The sequence below is a fragment of the Emys orbicularis genome, chromosome 2 (genome assembly GCF_028017835.1).
Source record: "Emys orbicularis isolate rEmyOrb1 chromosome 2, rEmyOrb1.hap1, whole genome shotgun sequence".
Classification (NCBI taxonomy): domain Eukaryota; kingdom Metazoa; phylum Chordata; order Testudines; family Emydidae; genus Emys; species Emys orbicularis.
In genome coordinates this window covers 4,570,928-4,598,417 of record NC_088684.1, presented here as the reverse complement: position 1 = coordinate 4,598,417, position 27,490 = coordinate 4,570,928, and the positions used below count along the sequence as shown (strand labels likewise).

The following is a 27,490-nucleotide window of genomic DNA, read 5'->3' as shown; positions in this document are numbered from 1 at the left end:
TGAGGAGACAGAAATATCCAGGTACAGGAAAAGCTTTGTTATCCGGCATGTTGGGAGAATGGGGGGTGCCAGTTAGTCAAAAATTCCAGTTAACTAAGAGTTATATTTACCAATGGAGGGAGGGAGTTTGGGTGCGGGAGGGGGCTCAGGGTGGGGGTGCGGGGTTCGGGCTCGAGGAGGTGACTGGGGAGCGGGAAGGGGCTCGGGGTGCCGGATCTGGGCAGTGCTCACCTCGGGCAGCTCCTCACAAGCTGCGACATGTCCCTGCTGCTCCTAGGCGGAGGCACAGCCAGGCGGCTCTGCACGCTGCCTCCACCCGCAGGCACTGCCCCTGCAGCTCCCACTGGCTGTGGTTCCCAGCCAATAGGAGCTGTGGAGCCAGCGCTCAGGGCAGGATGGGGCAGCGCACGGAGCCCCTGTGACTGTTACTCCACCTAGGAGCAGCAGAGACATGTCGCCGCTTCCGGGGAGCCACGCGGAGCCAGGGAGGGAGACTGCCGGCTCTGAGCCAACCGGACTTTTAATGGAGATATCAGAAATGCCGATTTCTAGAGCTTTATGGTTGGTAAAGTGCCGGATAACACAGCTTTACTGTAGTTACCCGGTGACTATAGAGTTCCCATGTTCCAGGAGATCAGTAGGTCCAGAGGATGCATCGAGATCTGTCTCTGGTAAAATAGAGTGAGAGGGCTGATGTTTGATTTCTCTGCGTGCAGCTAATTACGTGGAAGAAAAGAGCTGAAGAAAGCTTTTAGAGGGCACAATACTTCTGATGGGTGCACACAAAACTAAACTCCTCCAATTCTCTTCCCATTTTGCATGTGTTGCTTCTTCAGAGATCAGGGATAACCATATCCCTCCCAAGTCTTGACTTCCCAGTCCCACTGAGTGCCAGAGTATGTACTAGGCTGATAACATTGATATCCCCCAGGATCAGCATTGACATAAGGAGTCTACCTGGGGAAAATACATTTTTAGTCAATATTTACTTGCTGTCTAGCGTTCTCTGAAGTTAAACTCCCCCCCACCCCCACCAGCTCCCTGTTGCAGCAGAAGAGGAGTAGTCAACTTTTCAGCTGCAAATGGCTGTCCTCAAAACGTGTCTTGGAAAAACATGTGTCAAGGCAGACTAGCAATTGTAGATTCGTTGCACTGTTCGCCAAGGAAGGCAAGGCAAGTGACTGTTTGGCTTTAGGAGCATCCAAAAAGAGAGAATTCTTTAGTGAGACTGGTCGGAAAGTGATTATTTAAAAACAGCTCCTTCTTACTCAATAGATCTCCCTAATGTGTATCTAGCCAGAGCTGCTGAATTTACTGACCTAAATAAGTGACTGTTTCATTTTCTTCCAATGAGACCTGCCCAGTCACAGCGCAGTTGGTGAGCTGGATTCTATTGTTGGCTAAATTCGGATGGCAGATTTTTTGTTCATAGTAGTGACGCACAATCAAGAAAAGAACCCAGCTTGACTCTCCGATCCCAGGGGAAGCTTTTTAGGCAGACTAAAAAGCCACTCTTTAATTTTCACACTGAGGAAATTTATTCCGGACTCATCAAGACACAAGTAAGGAACCCCACAATGCCTTTTTCCAGAGTAATTTTTCAGAGGATAATCTCTCTTACGCAGCATATACCTAACAGTCAGACACCTGATGGACTATCCAACAGTGCTGAAAACTACTGGTGCATCACTCGCCTTCTAGAAAGGTCACAACAAGATGCAGCCAGGAATTATGCTAGGAATTATACCATGGAAATCAACGCAACTCTAGAGCAATTTTAATCTATTATAAGCAAAAAGAGCATTGCCTGTATTTGAAAATGCTTAAATAGTCTATGAAAGACTGCGTGTCTGTTGCACAAAGGAAAGGACAGGCACAACCAAGGTCATCAGGACATTACGTGGCTGGAATAGGCAATCTCGTTCCCTTTACACTTTGCTTTCTGATTGCCAAGGCTGATGACCTGCAGTTTACTGGTAGCAACAGCACACGTATTGGCACCCTGATCAACAGGTTCCACCAACACATGCAACATGGCTTGGAAAAGCCACCCAACTCCTTCATTAGGGAGCTGGAGAGAAAGGGGGGAGCATAGACATTGACAATGCTAAAGCAAACTGGGCTGCATTCAATAGCCATCCAGGACATAAGAACGGCCAACGACTGGGTCAGACCAAAGGTCCATTTGGCCCAGTATCCTGTCTTCCGACAGTGGCCATTGCCAGGTGCCCTAGAAGGAATGAACAGAACAGAATCAGAAGTGATCCATCCCCTGTCACCCATTCCCAGCTTTTGGCAAACAGAGGCTAGGGATACCATCCCTGCCCATCCTGGCTAATAGTTTATGCTCCTTTCTATTTTCCTCACTAGGATTTAACTTCCACTTTTTAAAGGATGCCTTTTTGCCTCTCACTGCTTCTTTTACTTTGCTGTTTAGCCACGGTGGCTCTTTTTTGGTTCTTTTACTGTGTTTTTTAATTTGGGGTATACGTTTAAGGTGAGCCTCTATTATGGTGTCTTTCAAAAGTTTCCATGCAGCTTGCAGGGATTTCACTTTTGGCACTGTACCTTTTAATTTCTGTTTCACTAACCTCCTCATTTTTGTGTAGTTCCCCTTTCTGAAATGAAATGCTACAGTGTTGGGCCGCTGTGGTGTTTTCCCTGCCACAGGGATGTTAAATGTAATAGTATTATGGTCACTATTACCAAGCGGTCCAGCTATATTCACCTCTTGGACCTGATCCTGTGCTGCACTTAGAACTAAATCGAGAATTGCCTCTCCGCTTGTGGGTTCCAGGACTGGCGGCTCCAAGAAGCAGTCGTTTAAGGTGTCAAGAAACCTTATCTCAGCATCCCGTCCTGAGGTGACATGTACCCAATCAATATGGGGATATTTGAAACCCCCCATTATTATTATGGAGTTTTTAATTTTTATAGCCTCTCTAATCTCCCTGAGCATTTCACAGTCACTATCACCATCCTGGTCAGGTGGTCAGTAATATAGCCCTACTGCTATATTCTGACTATATGATGACTATTGAAATATTCAAGACAGAGATACAGCTGTCCCATGAGAACACCCAACCTGGACCTCGAGGAAAGTCATTGTGAAAGGGGTTATTCAGAAGGGGCAGACATGTAACTTTGCATTCTGTGCCCAGGACAGGAGTTGGGTCTCAGCACAGGACACTGCCACTAGAAAACATGCAAGCTTCCAAAATAGAAACCATGTCATTTTGTCTCATTTATTGCAACCTCATAGCAGACGGCAGGAGAAAACCAGCAGCTTAGCAACCAGAAGCCCCATCCACTAAACGGCCAGTTAAACAGCTGGATATCAGGCTTCTTGCACCAATATGTGCATACATCATGGGCACCCTGTGAAAGGGGATCTTGCCATTCTTTCTTGGGAGTACAGACCTTGCAATGTATCGGCTCGTAGCTGATCTGTGCAGACAGCTGGGAGGAGAATAACCGAGGCTGCTGGCTGTACAATCCAACCTTGCTGTTCAGAGAGAGAAAGAAACACAGACACACTCATTACAATTCATTCAGAGCCAAGAATTTAGCTGGAATTCACGAGACACTCAATATCTTATTGATTAACATACAGGAGGTGGCATGCAAAGTTCACACAGGGGTGAATACGCTCTTTGTGGGCTTGGATGCTGCTGGTGCCTCAGGAGATTCCAGGGCAAGAGAGAAGGAAACTGGGAGAGGGCTGGGTTGGCACTGGAGCAAAAACACTCTGGACCTTCAGCTTGGTGTGAAGGAGCATCGCCAAATCCTCCTCTGAGGAGCAGGTAGGGTATCAAATCGACTCAAAGGACACACAGTCCTGATCTAGTAAGCCCCTCCCTGCCTGTGTAAGGGGCATCAGTGCCTGAGGGCCCCACTATGGCAGCTCAATGATTAAGTACCCAGGTAAATCCCAGCAAGTGACCTGTGCTACCAAGGAAGGCAAAACCCCCACAAGGTCCCTGCCAATCTGACCTGGGGCAAAATTCCTTCCTAACCCCACACAGGGCCCTGAGCATGTGAGCAAGAACCAGGCAGCCACGTGCCTGAGAGTCAGAATGCCTGGTGCCGCTTCAGAGCCCTCCAAATCCCTGTTGTAGCAGCCGTGGGGATGCCCTGCGCTCCCTCACGTTCAGACTGATTGACTCGTGTACGTGTACACACATAATTAAATTGCCCTTGACTGGCATATGAAAGAGGGAATTAAAATCAAATAAAAAAAGGCCTGTATCTTGGAGTTCCAGGTGGTAAGAGTGCAGCGCAGTCACTCACCTGCCAGCCCGAGTGTGTTACCGAGTGAGCGAGTGGAATTTGATAGCGTGTCAATGAGCTCTCCCATCGCTCGAGCTGTCACTCGGCCCGCCGGTGACGGCACAGCCCCATCTGTTCCGTGTGCAAATAAAACGCTGGCGCAGTCGCAATCCAGGAGTGGGTGTCACATGCCTGTCTATCAGAGGCATCAAACATCCCAGCCATGGGGCGAAAATGAAAGCAGTCAGTCACTGCGAACATCTGGCCGGCTAACAGACGGATACAATTTGCCGACAACTGGATTTGGTTTTGCCGCAATCTAACAGAATATGAACCGGACGCTTAAGTTGCAGCTGCATTTATTGTGCATCTTTTTTTTTTTTTTAAACTTTACTTTCTGTTCGTTTCCCCCTTCCCCCTTCCGCAGAGCCTGCCTCGCTGTGGGAGTTTTGACAAGAACAGCCAGGCACCTTTTCAAATAGTTTTCAGTGTTAAAAAATGCACATAAACTAGCTTGCTTGAAAAGAGGCACTAAAACCAAAACATGTCGGAGTGGAAAGGTGCTAAAAAGTTCAAGCAAATCTGTACTGAACCTAAAGAGCAGAAGGTGTTTAGCATTTTGCAGAACTTTCACTTCTTGGGGAATTAAAAAAAGAAATCCATGTTTAACTAAACGAATAAATAAATAAAACGCCTCCTGACTTTCTAGTTTAATCGGGATCCCTGCGCAAGGCTCCTGAATGTGTGTACATGGCACAAACCCTAGCATGAAGCTGAGCCTACATAATGAACTGTATGTTATTCCCTGCCACAGCAATGCAGTCCCTGGAGAAGGGACACTTAGAGCAGAACAAATACAGCTCACACGCTCCTTTTGAAGTTACTTGTACATTTCAGTGAGAGCAGTACTTGGAATCTGCCATGGGTATGTCTACACTGCAATTAAAAACCCACCGCGGGCGTGTGCCAGCTGACTCCAGCTTGGGGGCTGTTTAACTGTGGTAGACGTTCAGGCAAGCTCTAGGAGCCTCCCACCTCACTGGGTCCTAGAGCCTGTGCTCCAGCCCAAGCCCGGACGTCTCCCCCGCTAGTTAACAGCTCCTTAGCCCGAGCCTTGTGACCCGGAGTCAGCTGGCACAGGCCGGCCGTAGGTGTCTAACTGCAGCGCTACGTAGCTATATCCTAAGATTAGGGCCATGAATTCAGCAAAGCCCTTAAACAGCTGCTTACTTTTACACTGGTTTCAGAGTAGCAGCCGTGTTAGTCTGTATCCGCAAAAAGAACAGGAGTACTTGTGGCACCTTAGAGACTAACAAACTAAATTTGTTAGTCTCTAAGGTGCCACAAGTACTCCTGTTCTTTTTACTTTTACACTGACGTTTAAATGCTTTGCTGAAGAAGGGTGGACTTTAAGAGCATGCTTAGTGCTTTGCTGAATGGGTGGCTAGAGCTTGTGCTGTAGCTTAGGGTACTCCTACACTGCAACTGAAGGTGTAACTGCAGTGAGAGTGTGTTACCCATGTTAGATTAAATCTAGCTAGCATGAAGACATGGACCCCAGGGAGGGCTAGCTGCCCAACTATGTATCCAGAGTCCCTGGCACTTGTACTAATGCCGTTACCTCCGCCAGCTACATTAAAGCTATATTTTAAAGCCAGTATCATTACACCTTCAACTGCAGAGTAGGCCTACCCTTGGTTCCAAATGCAGTAGGGGTGTAACAAGGAGAAACCACCGTTTTTAGAGGAACAATCTCTTGATTTCATGAGCCCTGTTTGCAGAAAGGATCTTTACCAATGACTGTGGTTTTGGTGATAGTTTCATAGAATTGCAGAAGTCAGAGGTGGAAAAGATTAACCAGTGCATCTATCTGCTCAGACACCAGCTGTCCGTGCAGACAATTCCCTATCACATGCTCCAGTGTTTTGTATTATGGTTTCAAGTATCAGGGGGTAGCCGTGTTAGTCTGTATCTACAAAAACAACAAGGAGTCTGGTGGCACCTTAAAGACTAACAGATTTATTTGGGCATAAGCTTTCGTGAGTAAAAACCTCACTTCTTCACTTATGCCCAAATAAATCTGTTAGTCTTTAAGGTGCCACCAGACTCCTTGTTGTTTTTGTATTATGGTTGGTTGTCTCTCCTCTGCAAGAGAGGTAGGAAGCCCACTTACAGCTTTCATTTTTCTTTCCCCTTTCCTCACCTGCATAATACTATCTGCTAATGAAGAGTTATCGCTCTGCACTTCTATAGCACCTTGGATCCAATCATCGCAAGGGGTTTTACAAACACCACAGAAGCGTCAAACTAAGAAACATTATCATCCCTATTTTACAGAAGAGGAAAACTGAGGTACAAAGAGGGGTTAAATATCTTGCCTCAAGGTTACACAGTGAGTCAACGGGAGAGCCAGGAATAAAACTCGGGAATCCTGGCTTCCAGACCCTGACTCTAACCACCAGAGGCAGGTCTGTCCAATTGGTCTGATTCCACCCAGGCCGCATGCTGAGCCCAGCCCCAGGTCGGGAAAGGCAGACCATCTGCAAGCAGCGAACATCTTGTGAGGCCTCCAGCAGCCAGGTAAGCATTTGACTCGACAAACCTGATGCTGGGGGAAAGACAGTGGCCAGCTCTGAAGGGACAGTCCAGTGCTGACACATAGCAGCTGCGGATGCAAGCGTCTCTTAGCAGGGAGACAGTTTACGTTGTAAGGACTGACTTTACGGAGACAAATGGGATTCCACCAGACAAAGCACTAGGCCTGGTGGTGCAATGCCATAGACTGAGCTGCTAAGTGACAAGCCGAGGATGTGGAACGAACTTGTGCCCTGGGCCACGGAGTGATCTAGAAGGGGAGGTCAGGCTGCCAGGCTCTTCATCGCCTGCTGTCAGCCAATCTGCGGAGCCACTCTCCTCCTGGCTCTCTCAATCTCCCCCCTTACCTCTCTCAGGCTCAACTTAATACGAGTGCGAAGGAGGTGATCGTGTAGGGACCTTCAGCTAGGCAGAGGCAAAACCGATCTCAGCTCAGCCGCTGGGCTCTTAAGTGAAATCACATTTATCAAACAGGAGGACAAATCCAACTCGTGCTGAGTTTTGCCAGCCAGGCCCAAGGAATTGGGGGGTTCTCTTATTTGGGGAATTAAGGCCCATTTGTGGGACGAATAATGCTAAATTTGAGCACTTCCCTTTGCGCACAACCACATAAGCCTACTGGAAGCTTGCACACATAGAATAGCCACTTGAATGTTCCTCATCAATAATAAAGACTACAGGGCACTTACAGAATGTCTTTCATCCAAGAACCTCCAAACACCCTCAGAGTGGGTATTGATTTATGATCTCATTTTATGGGTGGGGATACTGAGGTACACTGAGATGAGGCGAACGGCAAATAAGTGGCTCAGTTGGGACTAGAACCTAAGTTTCCTGATCTACCATTAGAGTCAGACATTTTAAAGCCAGATGGGACCATCAAGATCATCTAGTCCATTGGTTCTCAACCTGCAGCCCACGGTCCACTTGCGGCCCAATCAGCGCACAGCTGCGGCCCATGTGACCTCCTCATGGCCATACAGGTAGTATATATATTGTGTGGATGTGGCCTACATAATACACAGAGAGCTGCATATGCGGCCCACAATGGGAAATAGGTTGAAAACCACTGATTTAGTCTGACCTCCTGCATAGCACAGGCAGAGAACGTCACCCAGGGCCGGCTCCAGGCACCAGCCCAGCAAGCAAGGGCAGCCAAGGGGAAGGGGCGGCACGTCGGGCTGTTCGGCGGCAATTCGGAGGCGGGTCCCTCTGGGAGGGAAGCACCTGCTGCCGAATTCCCGCCGAAGAAGAAAGCAGGGCGGTGGAGCTGCCGCCGGAGTGCCGCCGATCGCAATTGCGGCTTTTTTTGTTTTGTTTTCCCCGCTGCTTGGGGTGGCAAAAACCCTGGAGCCGGTCCTGACATCACCCAGTGATTCCTGCATCCAGCCGAATAAGTTATGGTTGAGCTGGAGCAGATATTTTCAAAGAACACCCAATAGCTGGATTTAAAGTCAGTAAGTCATGGAAAATCTACCCCTTTCTTTGAGAAGCTGCACCAATGGTTCATGACCTTGACTGTTAAATCACTTCCCGTTTAAATCTGTCTACATTAATCTTCCAGCGACGTGCTCTCGTGATGTCTGGTAGAGATCAGCTCCCTCTTCCCTGCATAGGTGCTCACAGCCTGGGATCAAGAGTCACCTAGTAACTTTCTCTTTGATCAGCTAAGCAGATTGTGCTCCTGAGGCTCTCACTGCAAGGCCTGCTCTTCAGATCTGGAAGGATTTTTTGTAGCTCTTCCCTGAGCTCTCGCCAGTTTTTCAACATCCTTTTTAAAGTGTGGACACCAGAACCGGACAAAGTGCTCTCACCAATGCTGCATAAAACGCCTCTATTTGATTCTCATCTGTAATCGCATGCAAATGTAGACTGTCAGTTGCATATGCATTTCTGTGCTTGCAAACCTGCTTGCTGTTTGAAGTAATTTGACCCACCAAGTCTTCGCCAAGAGTCACTATGAAAAGATAGAGCTAACAAGTTCCACGTAGCTGATTTTAAATGTCTATATGCAAAAAAATCGATCTATGGACTAATGCTATTTACACAACTTTTGTATTCTTCTAACATGCGGTCTGGCAAGGAGCCACGCCATTATATGGACATTTAAAACTGTCAAGAGATTAAGGATTAAAAACGTGCTGCGATGCATGAACAATGCATATTTCCCCTTAAGAGATTTTACTACAAATAACTAACATCCTAAACACAGAGTTACAACAACCCAGAGTCATTCTTGTCTATTGCAAAAGTTAGAAAAATGTGTGGCTGGAATTTTTAACTGATAGAACAAAAACCAATAGACCGATAGCTGGAACAGAAATCGCTTCATAGCGCTACTTGCATTTCAGAAAGCTGCCTAATTATTTACCCAAACTGAACCTGCTCTGAAAACTATTTAAAAACTGCCTAAATATTTACACAGTTGGAAACAGTCCATTGCTTACTTAATGCTCTTGGTTAAAAAAACTGATTCATTATGTATTAGCCTTTTAACATTTAACAGTCTGGAAGTGGGTTTAATACACTGGGCTTTTACCCAGGACAAATGTTTTCAATCTCAATTTTTTGAAGTGTTTCCCTTGTGCAAAAAGAATTTTAAAACACATGCAACATATTTTGCAAATCTTAAAAAAAAAAAAAAAAAAAGGACAGGTCAGGGATACAATCTGTGGCCACAATCCTGCAAGTGGATCCATCTACCTAACAACCTAATCTCAAATCTGATTACTGACTTTAGAGCCGTTTATCACAGAATCACTGAAACGTTGGGTTGGAAGCAAGAATTTGGAGCAATCAAATTTTTAAATTGCTGCGCTCCATCTCCAGGCAAAAACCTACTGGTCCACGCTCCGCTCCAAAGCCCTGTCTGGAAGGGACCTCAAGACGTCATCTAGTCCAGTGGTTCTCAACCAAGGGCCTGGGGGCCGCAAGCAGGTTTCAGGTGGTCCGCCAAGCAGGACCAACGTTAGACTCACTGGGGCCCAGGGCAGAAAGCCAAAGTCCCACTGCATGGGGCTGAAGCCTGGGGCACTGAGCCCTGAGCCACCTGGGGCTGTAGCAGAAGCCTGAACAACTTAGCCTCGTGGGGCCCCAGTGGCGTGGTGCCCCCTGTGGCGTGGTGCCCCCGGCAATTGCCCTGCTTGCTACCCCCTAACTCCGGCCCTGGCTTTTATCTGCAGAAAGTCAGTTGTTGTGGCACAGGTGGGCCGTGGAGTTTTGAGGCATGTCTTGGGGGGTTTCAGAAAGAAAAGGGTTGAAAACCCCTGATCTAGTCCACCCCCTCATGCCGAGGCAGGATTAAGCATACCTAGGGTCACCCCTGGCAGGTGTTTGTCTAGGCAACTGTAAAGGGGTCTGACAAATCCTGAGCACCTGCCCCCTGGAAATTAAGCCCTTTAAAAGTATCTCAAGTCAGTCAATCAAAAAGTGAGGCAGTTAAAAAAAATCACAAAGTTTGGGCTGCTAATATTTAGTATTTACAAGCCACTTTTCATCTTCAAAGCACTTCAATTATTAATGGACATTACCAACACCGCTGCAAGGGATAGATTATGCCTATTTTGCAGATGGGAAAACTGAGGGAGAAAGGTTAAGAACCTTGTCTAAGGCCATAGCGGGAGTCAGTGCAAGACCAAATATTACAACTCGGCAGTTCCTGGCTCCCAAAGCTCTGCTCAGAAAGGGTGCCCCAGGTAAGCCATCGTCACGGCAGAGTATACACAGAAAGGCCCAGCCGCTGCACTGCACGTTCCTGCCGCTTCAGTGGCATCAACACAGCAGGTGCAGGGAGCAGGGGCCGGGTTAATTTAGTAAACAGTGGTAATGACTCAAGTCGTTACTTTCTTGATTCTTCTCACTACTCTTGCTAAAAGAACCTGCTAATGCTGGTGATCACGGTGCAAACACTTACACAGAGCTCGCCCTCACCTACTCAGATGTCTCTGAAAGATTCTGAAGTCATAAACCCTCCTCAATTTGGGGGGCAGAGGGGGAAGGGGGAGAAACCCAAAGGCAGCTCAGTGCTGATGGTCAGAGCATGACAGAAACAGGGTGGAGACTGGACTAGCCCTGACATGTCTCCTTCCCATCCAAAGCATTGTGTGAGTGATGAAATCAGAGCTGGCCTTGTAAAATTTCTGCATATTGAGCTGTATTAGAACCAGAGATGGGAAACAGGTTCCTTCAAGCTTTAGGAACACAAAGCTGTAGTGATGGGTTTAGATCCAGGGAAAAGCCTAGGGCTCCCAGGTGTCATTATTTATACAAATAAATAAGAAGAAGATCAGATTCCGATTTGGGCCTCTCTCTAAATGACATGCGCCTCTCAGCAAGTTGGGAGCCACGAGCGGATTCAACAATTGGTCTAACTTCAAATCCAGGAGTAAATACCGCTCTTGGATCTGCCTGGTAAGTCACGCATGCCAGATTCCGCTTTCCCCCATAACCTGGAACGCTCCTGATGTACTGATGGAAACAGATGCATATAAACTCTCCTTCCCAGGCGTACGCTCAGAAGGCAGCAGTGAGCACAAGAGGGAAAAAAGAAAAAAGGCTGCTGCAGATTGCATCAAGGAACTGCACGTTAAGGAGTTTTAACGGATTACACACAGCCCAGCCGCAGCGGCCTTGGTGTTTTATATCTTGCATAAGGGGCTCCTGTTTATCTTTTTTCTGAATTAATGATTTTGTCCATCTGAGGCACATCATCTGTAAGAAAATACGCAGCCCATGTAAAGGGACTGTTCCTCTTAATACATCATCTGTCCCTGACACTGCCTGCTCTGGCAGTTCTCAGCGTTAGCAAGCAAGTGCGCTGAAAAGTGATTGTTGTACCTAACTCAGCCGCGAGACTCCGCGCGTCCCTCCGGAGGGAACAGGAGCTGTCATGTTCATTAAATGCATGATTACAGCTATGATTAATAGTGGGGTCAAGAGCCTAACGACTTTTCTTTCAATCCTTTGAATGAATCATCAGCCCAACTGCACAGTAGCCTTGTCCTATCAATCCAGGCACTCGAGGCTTTTCTACGGGGTCTATCACAAAGCATCTGAACTTTTGGGTAATTTTTTTAAAAGGACAAAGAAGTCTGGATTTATCTCTGCTTAAGCCGTTCTGCAACCACAAAACGTATTTACAACCAGTGGGCTCCAAGGCAGTGTTTCTCCTCCAACACCATCACATCAATGCCGACCTTTGCCCTTAAGGTCATCCCAGCAACTGTGACACAAATAAAGCTGATCAACAATCAAGAGATCAACAGAGGGTCCTGTGGCACCTTTAAGACTAACAGAAGTATTGGGAGCATAAGCTTTCGTGGGTAAGAACCTCACAAGTCTTGCATCTGAAGAAGTGAGGTTCTTACCCACGAAAGCTTATGCTCCCAATACTTCTGTTAGTCTTAAAGGTGCCACAGGACCCTCTGTTGCTTTTTACAGATTCAGACTAACACGGCTACCCCTCTGATACTTGACAATCAAGAGATCCTTCACTATTACCCTCATCTCCATAGCCCCTGGGGAGGGGCACTGGATAATTTCACAGACAGCCTCATGGGTGCTGTCTGGGAGAAAATGTTCAGTGTCTTACAAAATGTGTTGGCTAGAGAGCTGTATGCAGAACCTTCTTAGGGGCTGATCTGAGACTGTGGAATGAACTCCCCCAGGAACTAAAGGCCCATCACAAACCTCACCACACCAAGTCCCAAAATAAGACACTCCACTGCACATGCTGCTTCTCCTGGGGCAAGACTAAGAGAACAAAAAACATGTGACATATGTAGTCACATTGCTTAACACACTACTGGAAGGCACTCAGATACTACGGTGATGTGTGCAGTATAGGAACTGATATTGAATAGATCAGAATAGACGGAAGGTCAATTAACACGTCACTTCAGGAGTCTGTGGCGATCAATAGATTAAAAATGGGGGAGGTATTTAAATGTCATCTTAATGTTTTTATGATTCATATATAATCTTTGAAAGTGATTCATATATATACACACACACACACACACACACAGGATGTACATTGAATATTTTCCTTTGCACCAATATTAGTTGTAATTATTGCATGGTGTTAGCTTGGTTAATTATCAGTCCAATTATTTAGGAAGGAAAGAATGCCAGCATCCAAGATGTGAAGGACACTTTGTATACGCTAATGCTTTATATATAGGGAAATCAGATTTTCCATAGAAAAAGCTTGAGAGGAGCCGATGGAGGACTGACTGAGTCAGGGATGCCTAGCACTGGAGGAGGGTACCATACAAAGTTAACATTCCCATTTACCAAAAAAGATTGGGAGAGTCCCTTGATAGGAGCACTTTAAGAAAGCACAGCTGGTCACCACATATAGTTGCAGCAGAGATCAAGGAGCGAATGGGCCACAGACGGAACTCGGCTCTCACCTCTGGAGGCAGAATGCTCCAGGTCAGAGTGGAGGCCGAGTGGCCGGAGTAAAGGCCCCACCCTGCCAGTTCTGTGGAGAGAGGACTTTGGTGCCCAGGGCTGTCGTTTTCTACAATGTTTCACCAGCAGAAAATCTATTTTATTTGTATAAATCACCACAAAGAAAGTGAAATTAACGTCCGCACAGGTGATCACAGTTGACGGATGCTCCCTCTGATGGGCTTCTCCTTGGATTACCTTAATGGGTTTTTCCAAGGCTTCCATTATTTTGCCTACTTCTAAAGGGAAAGGGCTTTTGATGCAGCTCCCACCAAACAGCGCAGCTTTCATCCGTTCCCCGTACGGTACTTCTGCACCATTAAACGCAATTTGTTCTGCTAAACCTGTTTAATGCATGACCTTAGCACCCAAGAAGAATATTCTTTTAACCACAATGATTCCTTTAATAGGTCACATTATCATTGTTCCTTTCTCTTGTGCTGCACAGGCAGCCCTACTCCTCGTGCAGCGAACGAGTCAGTGCAGAGGGCTCTGGCTTTATTGCTGAACAAAAACTTTTTAGGTTGGTGCTGAGGAAATTTATTTCTTTAATTATTATTCATTTAAGTGGGTTCCACCGTTTCAGATGATCAGCACTAGCGGCTGCTGGGGGTAATTTATTTTACTCACCAGACAGCGAGAGGCCTCATTCCCTACAAGGTAATGACAAAACAAGGTAGAAGGTACCATTAAAGCCAAGCAGCCACACTTTCCTCCTTGCTGACCTAAGTGAGCTGCATACAGAGTCCTAAGAGGAGCACGAATGTCCCTGATACAAACTACATCCCGGAGCCTTTTGTTATTACGGAAACACGCCTGAGATTAAGTTAATAAAAAACCACTTGTTTGTTTCCAGGTTATTAATATTATGGCTCTGGAAATCTCTGCAAGGAACCCCCAAACCACCCAAAATGTTCAGGATTTCAGGGCAAACTCCAAACTGGGCCGCATGCAGCCATAAGATTATTATTTATGATGCACTACAAAACCGCAAGTGCTTTATAGACAATTAGGTGACAAGGTCTCTGCCCGCAAGAGCTTGCAATAAGGGTACTGTCTCTAGTACATCTCATCATATTGGAATAAGATGGTGAGACATCAAGTTGGCTGGCAGGATGCTGAGCACAATGTACCACTCAGCATAGACCAGAGCAAGTCGGGTTCAGCCCTGAGTCAGCAAACCCTGATTAAACCCTTCTGGGATCAATTCAAAGCACAACTGTAGGCTCGGGAGGCAAGGCTGAGCCCAGCAGAAGCGGTGCCAAAGTTGTCTGCACGAGGCTCTGCAAAGCGAAATCGCTGAAGGGCGAACGGGGTCTCACTATTTTCAGCTCTTCCTAGTGTATTTAGGAGCTTGTAACAAAGCCTCTTTCCTCACTCCGACACCAGCACAATTCATCAGGCTTCTCCCCGAAACTGAAATGTATAAGAAATTAAAGGGTTTTCTTGCTTTCTGCCCGGTACCCAGCCTCCTGCAGGTATGAGAGAGCCTATGCAGTACGTACAATGGCTGTGGCTAGGAAGAGATGCGGACACCTGTTTATATTACCAACTCAAGGGCAGAGCTGGAAAGGCCTCCATGCACAGAGTTCCCATTGACTTCAACTGGGGATCTGCTAGCAGTACTGCACCCTTACAAGTTAGCCATTTCTTGCAGCCTTGAGGGTGGCTGGACACCTACCTTGTGGTACTAGAGACAGATGAGCACTGAAAGGCAAATCATATTGGACTACAATTCTTTTGTGAGATGGCTCAGAGTTAACAACAAAAACATTCTGCCTTTACATAGCACTCTACATCCATTTAGCCCTCCCATAATACCCCCCTCCCTGGAGGTATTATCCCCATTTTACAGAAAGAGAGGCAGAGAAGTTAGTAAATTGCCCCAAACCAGAGGTAGTCAGCATCTGAGATGGGATTAGGACAAGGAATCGTCAGCTCACTGATCAACTGTGCTGTCTCTGTGATTGAGGGGCTGGCATCGTTCCTGGGCTCAGAAAATCAGTAAGAGCAAAAATTCAGGTATTGAACTAAAAGGCACAATCGGGGCTAGGGCAATATTTAACAGGAGCAGACATGGAGCCCACAATTCATTTGTGGAAAGTGTCTCTGCATGTCAGAGCAGCAACTAATAGAGCTTAATAAGAAGAAAGAAAAGGGGGCAAGTTGTGGAGAAAGCACTTCAGCTTTTTAAACCTTTTTTTCTTTTTTCTTTTTTTTAAAACAAATTAAACTCGAAGGGCTGGCCTAAAGCCAAGGAGCGAACTAGAGAATGGATTGTTCACACAAGCCCTCGGTGACATCATCAGCTTGGTTGTGGTGCTGAGCACTTTATCATCTGTGCAAATGTGGAAAGTGCATTTCTGTGGCGCTCAGCACTTCTCAAATTAGTTGGTAAACAACCAGCAGATAGTGCACTTTCTTCAAATGCATTCTTCCCTGCTACGGAAGCTGACAGCTTGGCTCAGAATTTTTTTTCTTCCCCTTCCTTTCACCCGAGTATGGAGTTCCCCTGCTGGGTCTGAAATCATGTTTATTATTATTAGTCGTCCTCCTCTGGCACCATCCAGCTGAGGATCTCAAAGTGCTCTGCAAATGGTAATGAGTCTTGACTCCTTAATGCTACTGGGGGGGGGGGGGAAGAGGGGAGGAGGGAAGTATCGTCATCCTCCTTTTCTGTATGGGGAAACTGAGGCCCACAGAGGGGAAGTGGCAGGCCCAGAGTGATGCAGCGAACCCGTGGAAGGGCTGGGAATCTATCTAGGTATTTACCCAGCACTTGTGTACTATTGGAACATATCCAAGTATTTATAAATAATACATTTTCCCTCTCTCCTCCTTCCCAAAGTGTGGGAGAAATCGCCTTGTTGCCAAATTCTCGTGATTTTACTCTGAGTCTCGTGATATTTTCTGTTTTTCTTAAACCTCCAGCTCTTGGAATGATGGTAGAATCTCAGCCTTCATTAAAATGAAAAAGATAACTTTCTAGCCTTCGTGATTATAGAGAAAAGCTTGACATTCAAAAGGCAAATAAAAAGAACAAATTAAAAACAAAAAACAAGAACTCATGACTTTTCTAGTCCTGACTCTGGATTTTGGACCATTTAGGGTGGGCTGTACTGAAACAGCCTGGGGGAAGATGCTGAAGGACTAGAAACCATATCTTCTGACTCCCAGGCTCGGAAATCTATGCCAAATGTTCACCTTTAGAACACTCTGCGAGACATCTATAGAGGAGATAAGAGGGGTTTAAAATCTTGCACGGTTGGCCAAGAGGGGGTTCTGGCATGGCCCAGAGGCCAAATCCAGACAATTGACTTCTGTGTCTTTAGTACACAGGTCAGGCCCATGGACTAAACATCCCAGCCTGCAAATCTGCATCCTGAGCAACATGGAAATGGAACATTGCATGCTGGGACTGCAATCCCCATCCTCTGCCCTTCTGTATTGCAGACAAAAAGGGCTGCAATCTGTTCCCAGCCAGGTGAATTAGGTGCAGCCCTCAAGCTGTTATATCTAATACATGCTCCACTGGGTATAGTCTGAGTGCTCCAAAACCATCACAGCTCTACCATCTTGTTTTGCTCTGACTCCTTCCTTTCGCTAAGCTCCCTCTAGTGTTCTCGTGTATGTACTGCATATATTCCCTCTGGCTCTATTCAATTAGCATTAACTACAACAAAAGGGGCCATTTCTCATTAATCACATTCTGCCTATAATTGCCCTTTAAACAAAACTGCAAGCACTGGCCATTGCTTCAGTTCGCCTCCTGAATTTGTAGTAGGGTTGGGTGGGGACTCACTCAATCGTATCTAACAAAGGGCATCAAGTGGGTAAATATGGACAGGGGGACTTTACAAGGATGAGACCCAGAAACTAAACAGTGCATGGAGGAGAGCCTGAAATCAGCTTGCCTGCCACAGATGCCTCTGTGCACCTTCAATTCCATCATGTTACCAATAGCTTTAACTGTAACCAGGAGCAGTTCTTTAATAGATTGGGGTCAGGGCTGCTTTCCGGACAAAGTCAAACCTTAATTTTGTTTCTGCTGCTTTCAATCTTGTACCGGGGTTGTTCTTTTTTCCTTTAGAATTTATGAAAAAAACAAAGGGTACTTTTCCAGGACCTCTTCCCCATTTCCACAATGGGACATGGAAATTCCTTAAGTGCCTCAATTTTGTTTTGTAAGATGTGAAAAGAACAGAGGCAAGGTTCTTTGTGAGCAAATACAACTTATCAGTCTGTCCAATTAGAGACACATCTAGCTGCAAAATATGTGGGTGTAGATTATTTTAACCTGCTGCCCAGTTCATACTCCTTGATTTCAATTCTGTTTCTGAAACAATCTCTGTACCCACCACTTTGAGGTGAGAATGCTACCTATCTCATAGAACTGGAAGGGACCCTGAAAGGTCATCAAGTCCAGCCCCCTGCCTTCACTAGCAGGACCAACTACTGCTACTAACGAAATGAAATTTAATTGTCAAGACGACCCCAAGGTTAGAGGTTCGTTCGTTTCTGACTGGCATGCCTCCAACACGCACTGGGTGCCACGGATTAGCAGAGTGACTCTGTAACCAGGTCAGCATTTTTATTTGCATGTTTTCCCCCCGAACCGTTTAACTCAATGGTCTAACCATGCTACATCCATGTTCTGATCTGTGCTGGCAGATGGATCTTGTAAGAGAATTTTGCTAAGCAAACAAAAAAGAAAGCTGAGAATGATGTGTGAGGTAAGTGCATACACACACACACAGAGCGTGGTCATTGAATCCACTCCCTTTATAGGCATATCCTATCTTAGTTCAAAGGAAAATCACATTTGTTGAGAAAGAACATTAAAATGCCACTACAGTCAGATGAGGGTCTATCATAAAAATTGCACTTTCCATTCAGCCTGGAGATCAGATCTGTTGACTAACAGACTTGATCTGATCACTCTCCCACACAAACATGCTTTTTTATAAGCTTTCACTTCACCTAGGCCTGCTGAACCACCACCACTATGGGATAAGATGGTCTAGTCTGGCTTGTATATCAGCAAAATAAATGGTTATGTATGTTCCAATTACAGATATTTTGACTAACAGCAATAATGCATGAGCCAGAAAGAACCCAGCTTGGCTTTCAGATCCCAGGCTGAATTTGCAGTTGGCAATGGAGCCAACAGTGCATTAAAGTTTATCATGATTCTGTTCATAATAGTTCCAAAATGCTTCCTAAACTGCTGAACTCTTCCACTGATTCCAGGACAGGAAAACTGGAATAACTTACCAAACCAGACAAGGGAAAGAAACTTTCAAGATATATACTCACCTACAGCCTAGGATATATTAAGATTTCAGGACAAATGCAAAGATAACTATACTATCTTCATATGGTATTTCTGTGACAATCAGAACCACAGTACTGTATCTGAGGGTTATCACTACTTTGCATGGTCAGAACTCTGCACCAGTGGATTTTGAGAATGGGAAATTATGAAAGTTGAATAGAAAGTTAGAAGGGTGAGAAATGATGGCCTGATGGTTAAGATACAGGACTGGGAGGCACAGCTCTGCCACCGACTTCCTCCATGACCGTACTCACACTTTGGCTAAAGTTTTCAAATGTGGGCACTTAATGTGAGGCTTCCAAATTCATAGATATGTCAGCACCTACATCAATGGCCTGATTTTCAAAGGTGCTGAGTCCTCGCCGACTTGGAAGGGAGAGCGTGGAGAAGGGTAGTTAATTATTGTCTGTAAAGAACATTGAGATCTTTGGGTGAAAGGTGCTATGTAAATACAAGGGATTATTATTATTGGGTTACAGGTAAAAATTACACAATTATTTCACCATTAGCAGGTGAACGTTTGCAGAGCTTTCATTAAAAATACAATGCAAGTGAGACACTCCTGTCCTTCAAAATGATCTTTTTCTTGCAACGAGGAGTAGATTCCCCTACCCAGGTCCTCGGTATTATTGCAAGGAACAACAGAACAGTAAAGCGGGGCTTTACATGGACAGGACTTCTCAATCTTATTATTAAAGTCTTCCCCAGTGAGGCAAAGAAAAAAAAGACTACCTGAGTTGTAAGAAGCTTTCATGTTGCTTAACAGTATCCCTGTAACTAGGCTTGGGAGGTAGCTAGGTACGTTTACTGCAATGGTTTGAGCTAGTTGGGTTTCTGTTCCTGCTGTTTGCCAGTTTCTTCAATAAACAATCTGTACTGAGTTACTGGTGACTTCTCACCTCTAATACCGCAGGACACTCCACAGGGAAGGAAACGGAATTCTCTGAGCTCTGGGAGGCCTCTTACACTTAGCCCCACCTCAAAGAGCTCACTGTCTATCTGTGCTCTGTTTGTACAACACCCAGCACAGTAGGGCCCTGATCCAGGACTGGGCCTCCTACATGTTACCGTAATACAAATAAATAATACATCATAATAATAAAGGGAGGCTAAGGGAACATCTAAAAATGTGATTAAGGATGAAAAGTTGCAATTCCCTTGCCAGAGGCCACATCTACGCAAGGGAATTTCAGAAATGACTTCCTCCTGGGTTCACACTAGTTGAGCCGCACAGGCAGGAGCTCTATCGGCTTCTGATGTTTTAGCTGCTGTATTGATGACAAAGCCCTGGTCCAGGAGAAAGGAGGGACAGGTCTTTCTCTCACACTCCCCAGTCGCTCTCCTTACCAGCCTCGACACACCCATTTTGAAAAAAACGGCAAGGGATTCCTGAAAGTTGTTAGAAGCTTAATGCTCCTTTGAGAGCTGGAGGAAAGGGGAAAAGGTGGATGAAATCCAGCACCGTGCAGGTGTGATTGCCGCCGTCACCCCTCCACCATACAGGGAGCCGTGAGCTAGGCACACTGAGATGCTGCGGCGTTATTGGTGGCCATTCATTGGAATGGACCAGACTTTGCTTTCGGTTCCCTTTGTGCAGTCTCCGCTGAAGTCAGCGGGACTGTATGGATGTAAGAGCAAAATCTGGCCCTGGTTCAGCGGTAGTGGAAGGGTGCGATCTAATGGCCATTTTTAGCTGTGCAGACCAGTCCTTTTCTTGCCTGTGTGCATTCAGTTCAGGTTTCGGCATAAAGAAACCCACATAAAAAAATAAATAAATAAAATAAATTAATGGAGATATCCTATCTCCTAGAACTGGAAGGGACCTTGAAAGGTCATCAAGTCCAGCCTCCACTAGCAGGACCAAGTACTGATTTTGCCCCAGATCCCTAAATGGCCCCCTCAAGGATTGAACTCACAACGCTGGGTTTAGCAGGCCAGTGCTCAAACCACTGACCGATCCCTCCCCTCCTCTGCTCTCCTGCCCAAAAAGTGCATGGCACAAAGCTTACCACTCTCCGTCTTCATGGCAATGAGGTGGATTGCAGACAAGCAGCAGTAAAACTCCTGGTTTCCCTCTCGCTTAGGGAGACAGATGACTTGCTTTATCACTTCTGGCAGCCTTGTGATTGGCCACTGAGATTGTATAGGGCTGGAATAGACGCAGCCCCAAGCCCAAATTCTAGCCTGCTACAGCGGTTAAAGTAGGCATTTGGCCTGGACGGCAGAAGCGAATTGGAATGGTCCAGCTGCCTGGGGGGGAAAGGTTGGCAGAGCACATAACGAGATAGTCTGAACAAAGCGGACTAAATAATACTCAGTAACTCTTGTCCGTTGCTGTCATACAGTGGTGGCAGATGACATGATGGAATGAAAGGATCACAGTGTGGCAACAGCGCATACAAAGGGAGGGACTCCTGGATAAAGCAGTAGCCTGCCTGGTTTGTTTAGCATTAACTAGCTACTGAAATTCAATATTTGGCTTCTTGTCTGAGGCGAACATTGAGAAAACACTGCCTTGAACGCGAGACCTGTGGCACCCGCTCCCAGAGCATATCGCACAAAGTAACTCCTTCTCCCTTCTGCTCTTTAGATTTCAGTGTCTGCTCGCTAGAAGCTACTCTGGCGCACAGCACAAGATTAGTGGCCCATCTGATTTGCAGATAGGGACATGTCAGAATTTTATCATAACTCTAATTGTAGCCATGACTGGAGGAGACGAAATACTGACCCAATAAATTCGGACGAAGAGCAGAATCACAAGGCAAAATTATAACCCACTTTAAGTAAATTCCAAGCTATTAAATTGTCAAGAGTGTTTCCCATCTCCTTGCTAGCCCAAAACTATGCTTTGCACTGAAGGGGAACTGAAAAGCTCTCTTTTAAATATACCTTTTAAAGTGCTTAAGATCAAGCTTAAGCGGATGTGTAGAGTCTTATACACGACAAATAAATACGATTTTGCAGCCTGACAGCCCCACCTGTCCCGAAGGAAGGAATTCTGATATTCAATGGAATTCACCCTTTCCAAGCAGGAGATAATGTGGCTACATTCCAAAGGAGGGCTGAAAAGTCACACAAAGAGACCGAGCTATAGGGGTATAAACTGAATGTTTCAAATGGCAGGGGTAAAAGGGCCATTCAGAACAGAAGGGATTCAAAACTAAGGGACCTTTACTAGTACTGAATTCCCCCAAATCAGAGATCACCCACTCACCACAGCATTCACTGTACAGTAACTCCTCACTTAAAGTCGTCCCAGTTAACATTGTTTCGTTGCTGATCAATTAGGGAACATGCTCATTTAAAGTTGTGCAATGCTCCCTGATAACGTTGTTTGGCAGCCGCCTGCTTTGTCCACTGCTTGCAGGAAGAGCAGCCCGTTGCAGCTAGCTGGTGGGGGCTTGGAACCAGGGTGGACTGGCAGCCCCCCATCAGCTCCCCGCTCCCCTAAGTTCCCTGTGCAGCAGCCACCCAGCAGGCTACCAATTGCCATCAGTTCAGCTGTCCCTCCCGCCACTGTCGTGTGCTGCTCCTGCCCTCTGCCTTGGAGCTGCTCCAGGGAGCCGCCTGCTTGCTGTGCAGGGGAGGCGGGGAAGATGGGGACTAATGTCAGGGTGCCTCCCTCCCCCGTACTCCTGCCCCCCGCTTACCCCTTCTCCATATAGAGCGGGGGGAGGGGGGACACGACAGGGGGCAGGACTGAGAGAGCTTGCTGGCCGCAGCTGCTGTCTCAACTTCCTGATCTTTTTAAAGGCAACGTACTTAGAGTGGGGTCAGCGTACTTAAAGGGGCAATGCGCGTCTCTCTCTCTCCCCCACACACAGGGTGTGGGTCTCTCTCTCTGCCATGCTGTCTCCCCTCCCTCCATTCCTGATGCCTTGTAGAGTGTGAGGCTACATTAACAACCAGGTGTTAACCCTTGAGGGCTCAGCTAGTTCAACGTTTAGCAGTAAGGCATTCCCTGGACATATCCCACCCTCTTCCTTCACCACCTCAACCAAGCTTCAATCAGCATTGCTGTGTACAGTATTAAACTGTCTGTTTAAAACTTATACTGTGTGTGTATGTGTATACACACACACACACACATATATATATAAAAATACTGTGTAGTTTTTTGTCTGGTGACAAAGATTTCCCTTTGGTCTGTGGTTTGGTCCACCTGCTTCCCCCTTCACAAAGTTCCCCCGTACCTTTTCCCACACACAGTAGCAAAGTGATGGGTCAACAGCTTACAGGTGGGATCAAGTGCTTTTAAACCAAACAAGAACCTGGCTGTGTGGGTGCAGAGACAGCAGCAGGGAAGACACTGTACAGTACCTGCCTGCGTAGCCAGCCACAGGGTGGGTCTCTGTCCTGAACAGGCCTAAGTTGTGAAAATGCCAGCTACAGCTTCCTTCCCAAACTGCTGGCCAGACTTCTTTTAATGCTCTCAGAAGGCAGATTACCTGGAAACGATGCTTCATCAACTTTCCACCCCTCTGACCTCCTCAGCATCATCATCTCTGGCATTATCTGCACACTTCTTCATTTCCCATCAGCAGGGCCTGGGAAGCTAATCCCTGGTTTAAGCTAAATCTCCGCCCTCTTCACCTACGGAGATGATGTGCCGTAAGCATTTCTCATCGCCGCGGTTACTTCTCCAGCCTAGCCCTAATTTCCCACTCTCAATTTTCTCTCTCTCACATTTACGCCTGCATGTAAGCTGGGGGAGAGGGGGAGGTGTTTACTCTTTGTTGCGATGTTGCCATTTGCTCTTAATTTCTGCCCATTTTTAAAAACTTTCCGAGGCTGCTCAGTTCTTCTGCTGACAGGATTTTTGTGCCTATTCAAGGCTCTCTCACTCGCTCCCTCTCTAATCCTGTTCTTTATGGGTTTGTTTAACCGCACTGCCTGCCAGCGTCCCTTTTAAATATTTCATTTGCCTTGGGCTTTTGCTCTCTTTTGGGTTGTTTTCAAGGGGGGAAAGAGGGAAATTAGATGTAGATTGATTTTTTCCTGAGTTAATTTGGACAATAATCGATTCCAAAGATTTTCCTTCACCTCATCCTGCACTTCTGTGAAGTCAGGGGTTGTGGGCGCGCTGCCGAAATGCCACTTTCAGATACAGTGAGAGAAGCATTTCAGTTTTGTTTACACTGTAATCAGCAGGCCCCAGGTGCTCACCAACTTCTTGTTTATCATACCTCAGTTATTTCCGTTGACCAAGAGAAGGGAGAGGAAAAACCCTCCTAAAAAGATGGGATGTTCCCCCAACTATGCCAGGCAATAGAGCTGTATGAGATCCTCTGGGAACGTCTCCCCTTTAACTGATTCCACTCTAGTTATCCCAATCAGTGTCTGGACAGTTGAGAGGTCCTCCCCCTCAGTAGCCCAGGCCTTTCAAATAAGCTTACTGTATCCACTTTCACATGTCCTGAGCTCTCTTTTTAACCTGTCAATCTCCCAGTGTTTTAAATTATATTTAAAATTAAATCCTCACCTTTGTATCAATTCATAAAATCATAGAATATTAGGATTGGAAGAGACCTCAGGAGGTCATCTAGTCCAATCCCCTGCTCAAAGCAGGACCAACACCAACTAAATCATCCCAGCCAGGGCTTTGTCAAGCCAGACCTTAAAAACCTTTAAGGATGGAGATTCCACCACCTCCCTAGGTAACCCATATCCAACCTAAACCTCCCCCACTGCAACTTGAGACCATTGCTCCTTGTTCTGTCATCTGCCACCATTGAGAACAGCCGAGCTCCATCCTCTTTGGAACCCCCCTTCAGGTAGTTGAAGGCTGCTATCAAATCTCCCCACATTCTTCTCTTCTGTAAACTAAATAATCCCAGTTCCCTCAGCCTCTCCTCATAAATCATGTGCCCCAGCCCCCTAATAATTTTCGTTGCCCTCTGCTGGACTCTCTCCAATTTGTCCACATCCCTTCTGTAGTGGGGGGACCAAGTCAGATCCAAGTATAGTAACATTAATTTATACATCCACCCTCCATCTCTCCAAAACTCAACCCTCTCCCACCAAAAACTCTACATACTAACCATTTGACTTAGCCGAGATTTATTATAGTTAGCACGGCAGAATGGTCCAGCGGTTAGGGCACTAGCTTTGGACTTGGCTGCGCCCCTGTAAAGTCTCCCATGTAGCCGCTCTCCCGTCAGCATAATTCAACCACCTCCAATGAGGGGCAGTAACTATGTCGGCAGGAGAGCATCTCCCGCCGACATAGCACTGTCGTTCAGGGGTGTTTTTTCACACCCCTGGCAGACAAAAGTGCCAGTGTAGACATAGGCTTAGTGTCTCTGTGCCTCAGTTCCCCGCCTGTACAATGAGAAGGGAACTTCACAACACCTCAGTGAGGTTGTGAAGATAAATACATTACAGACTGTGAGCGGCTCCGGTATTACAGTGGTGGGGCCACATAAATACTTGAGAGAGACAGCCAGATTATCCTGTTTTTCCTTTACGACAGTGGTTACAGAATAAACACCTGCTGAGCACAGACAGAAATGGAGGAAAATGCACAACAGGTCCTCAAGCCCTGGATTGCTTAAGAGAAGTACATAAGACTAACTGTCAAATACAACTGGGATAGGAACACAGGCCATTCTAGACTAGGATACTGGTCAATCTAGGTTTGTCATTTTACCTCCAGCAGTAACCAGCAGCTGACACTTCTATAACAAAAGCGACGAAGACGTGAAACCAATGTTATTGGGACAAATATCTCTAGAAGCAATTAACAGCCACGGCTGATCTACTTAGATCAGTATTAAGTTTAATTTGGTGAACCCAACAGATGTCTTTGGGCTGGATGAGCCATTTACAGGAAGCACTATCTTAGGTAGCTATAGGGTGCCCATCAGAGTAGTATCTCGGCACCTCTGAGTTCAGGCAGTCTTCCCTTTGTCTGGTAAAGCGGCTATGGGTAGGGCTGTCGAGCAGGCTATGGGAGGGTGGCAACCAAATAACAGTTCAGGCACATGGTCCTGCAGGATTCTGATGTGTTTGGGAAGAGTTAAAATAGTCACACCGAGTAGCAGAAAGAGTGTCTGGGGAGAGCAGCAGTTGCGGGAACACTGCCGGGCTGGCAAGCTTTAATACAAAGTTGTGATACATTTCTGTAAGCCTCACCTTGCTCTTACCATCTCATAGCCCCGTTCAGGAACATCTGTATTTCTCATTCAATCAGACTAAAGGACACAGTATCCATGGCCTGCGTGGCTGCATTAGTTCGCTTCTCTCCCACTTTGATTTCTGGTTTTTACTGGCCCCTTGGTGGCTGGGACCCTTCACGAGCAAGCGGGGGACACAAGCGCAGTGGAATGTGCCACACGATGGAGTTGGAGAGATGTGAATGCGGACACATGTTGCTCAGTTTGTCTCACCGGGAATTCACACACACAGATGTGCAAACTCTCAGCACAGAACACAGAGGCTGTATCATCACCTACCTGTTCTACCGTGGAGCTTGTTACTCGGGTCGCCACCCCTGACTGGGGAGCTGGAGGTTTTGGAGAGCTTATTGGCTGACACCCTGTACATCACGCCTCCTATACAGCAAAAGCCTTTGTTCCTCCATCTCGGCTGCAGCTGCTGGGATTTGCCGCCTAGGGGTGACTGGCGCATTGGGTTTAATACCAGAGATCTGCAAAGACAAAGAAAGGCCACAAATGGGAGAAGTGGTGAGCTTTGTATCCAGAAAGCTGTCCAATGAAGCTTCACTTTGCTTCAGATTTCATGGACAAACCTACAGATGGAGGGAGTCTCCTGGGGATGGGATCCAGCCCCACCTAGGGCCACTTGCTGTGCTAGCTGGATCCTTCCTGCTCATGCTCCGTACTACCAGAATGATGGAGAGCTCTAAATAACTAGAGGAATTTTTTTTATTTTTATTTTTTATATGGAGATATACCTATCTCATAGAACTGGAAGGGACCCCGAAAGGTCATCGAGTCCAGCCCCCTGCCTTCACTAGCAGGACCAAATACTGATTTTTGCCCCAGATCCCTAAGTGGCCCCCTCAAGGATTGAACTCACAACCCTGGGTTTAGCAGGCCAATGCTCAAACCACTGAGCTATCCCTCCCCAGGGGCTCTCTTCTCCTGCAGGCCGGAGGAAAATCATAGGTCCCCCACGCCTCTTGTTTAACATCTATTGACTACTCCCTTTAAGGCCCTTCCGCTCCTCAGCTCAGGACACAGTACATCTTCATTCCCCCTTCCCTACAGGGCTGAGCAGCCCCATCCTCCCCAAGCCGGAATAGAAGTTTGGGGGAAGTGCTGCTGGGAAGAGAACTCTGGGTCTTGAAGCTGGCTGAGGGGCACTAGGGGACATCAAATGGCTTCTCAGGGCACCCTGGCTTTGGTTGACCCAGCCCTGTTCATTGGCCCTAAATATTGCTGACTGATACCGTGGACCTCCAACGCTGAACCCAAAGTACAGCTAAAACCTGGGCTGTATACGTGGCCATTAGTGCATGACAGCATATCGCACAACGAGGTTTCTGTGTGCCTTCTAAATACAGAGCCGACCTTACTGCTACCAAAATACATGCATGTGGGGACAGCCATCCCAGTGAAACTGGGCACAGGAGCACTCAGCTGCCCGGTGGTTTGGAACATCCTGTCCCTAGCCCTGGCTCATGGAAGAGCCATAGCTGCCAAGCTCAATGGTTCATTTAAAGCCAGAAGTTGGCTCTCTCGGAGGAGCCCCCTTTTCCAGGTTGTCCCTGTTTTGCACCAGTGCCGGAGAAGATGCCCTCTCTGCAGAATCTCCCCGAGAAAGGACGCCCTTCCTAGCCAGATGGAAGTGTTGGGGCAGCCCAGATGGGGCCGG

At 46.7% G+C, this 27,490-nt stretch overlaps 1 protein-coding gene across 1 annotated transcript in view; it reads right to left on the bottom strand.

Annotated features, from left to right (window-relative positions):
* The window catches only part of ZC3H3 (zinc finger CCCH-type containing 3), a 358,737-nt gene that overhangs the window by 109,003 nt on the left and 222,244 nt on the right, over positions 1–27,490 (bottom strand). Inside the window, exons 5-6 of the mRNA XM_065398821.1 lie at positions 26,107–26,300; positions 3,421–3,505 (exon numbers count right to left, since the gene is read on the bottom strand). Of these exons, the coding sequence (XP_065254893.1) occupies positions 3,421–3,505; positions 26,107–26,300 (279 nt within the window). The remainder of the gene's footprint in view (positions 1–3,420; positions 3,506–26,106; positions 26,301–27,490) is intronic.